Source organism: Egretta garzetta, unplaced genomic scaffold (assembly GCF_000687185.1).
Source record: "Egretta garzetta isolate BGI_Z169 unplaced genomic scaffold, ASM68718v1 scaffold890, whole genome shotgun sequence".
In the NCBI taxonomy this organism is placed as follows: Eukaryota; Metazoa; Chordata; class Aves; order Pelecaniformes; family Ardeidae; genus Egretta; species Egretta garzetta.
Window position 1 is genome coordinate 367,001 of NW_009258295.1, and position 754 is coordinate 367,754.

General features: G+C 61.3%; 1 protein-coding gene across 1 annotated transcript in view; it reads right to left on the reverse strand.

Moving 5' to 3' along the window:
- Positions 1 to 747, reverse strand: part of LHX1 (LIM homeobox 1) — a gene marked incomplete at its 5' end in the record, with an annotated part of 2,027 nt that extends 1,280 nt beyond the window's left edge. The window contains 2 exon segments of the mRNA XM_035893743.1: positions 1 to 260; positions 537 to 747. The exon segment at positions 1 to 260 is cut by the window's left edge and continues 19 nt beyond it. Of these exon segments, the coding sequence (XP_035749636.1) occupies positions 1 to 260; positions 537 to 747 (471 nt within the window).
- Positions 748 to 754: the final 7 nt, after the last annotated feature.

A 754-nucleotide genomic window follows, 5' to 3' on the forward strand; every position in this document is an offset into this window, starting at 1 on the left:
GAGGCCGGTCTCCTGCGCCAGCTGCTCCCTGATGTGCCGGGTGGGTTTGGGGGTGGCCGCGAAGGCGGCTTTCAGAGTCTCTAGCTGTTTGGCTTTGATGGTGGTGCGGGGTCCCCGCCGCTTGGCCCCCAGGTTCTGGTCGTCGTTTTCGTTGCTGCCCGTCTCCTTGTCGGACACGTTGGCGCTTTCCGAGTCCTTGGCGTCGTCCTGGGAGGGGTCTTGGGAGTCGGGGGACAGGCTGGGGTCACTGCCGGTGGTGGCTGGGCGAGAGCAAACCGGGTCACGCTCAGCCCGGGGGCGGCCGGGGGAAGATACCGACCGGGGGAGAGGAGAGGGGAAGGGAGAGGAGGGGAGAGAAAGAAGGAAGGGAGAGGAGGAAGGGAGGGAGAGGAGGAGAAAGAAAGGAGAAAGGAGAGGAGAAGGAAGAGAAAGAAAGGAGAAAGGAGAGGAGAAGGAAGGGAGAGGAGGAGAGCGGCTCTCGCCCCGCGGAGAAGCCGGCGCTGAGCACATCCCCGCCTCGCCCCGCGCTCCCTCACCTGAATGCAGGCTGTTTTCTTTGGCAGTATTGCTGTTATTTAGGTAATCTTCTTTGCAGACAAACTTGTTTTCGTCTATGATGTAGAGCTCCTCGCCGGTGGAGAGTTGCTTGTTACACATCATACAGGTAAAACAGTTCAAGTGGAACACTTTGCTCCGCGCCCTGCGGACCAGGTCGCTGGGGGAGATGCCCTGGGCACAGCCCGCGCACTTGGTC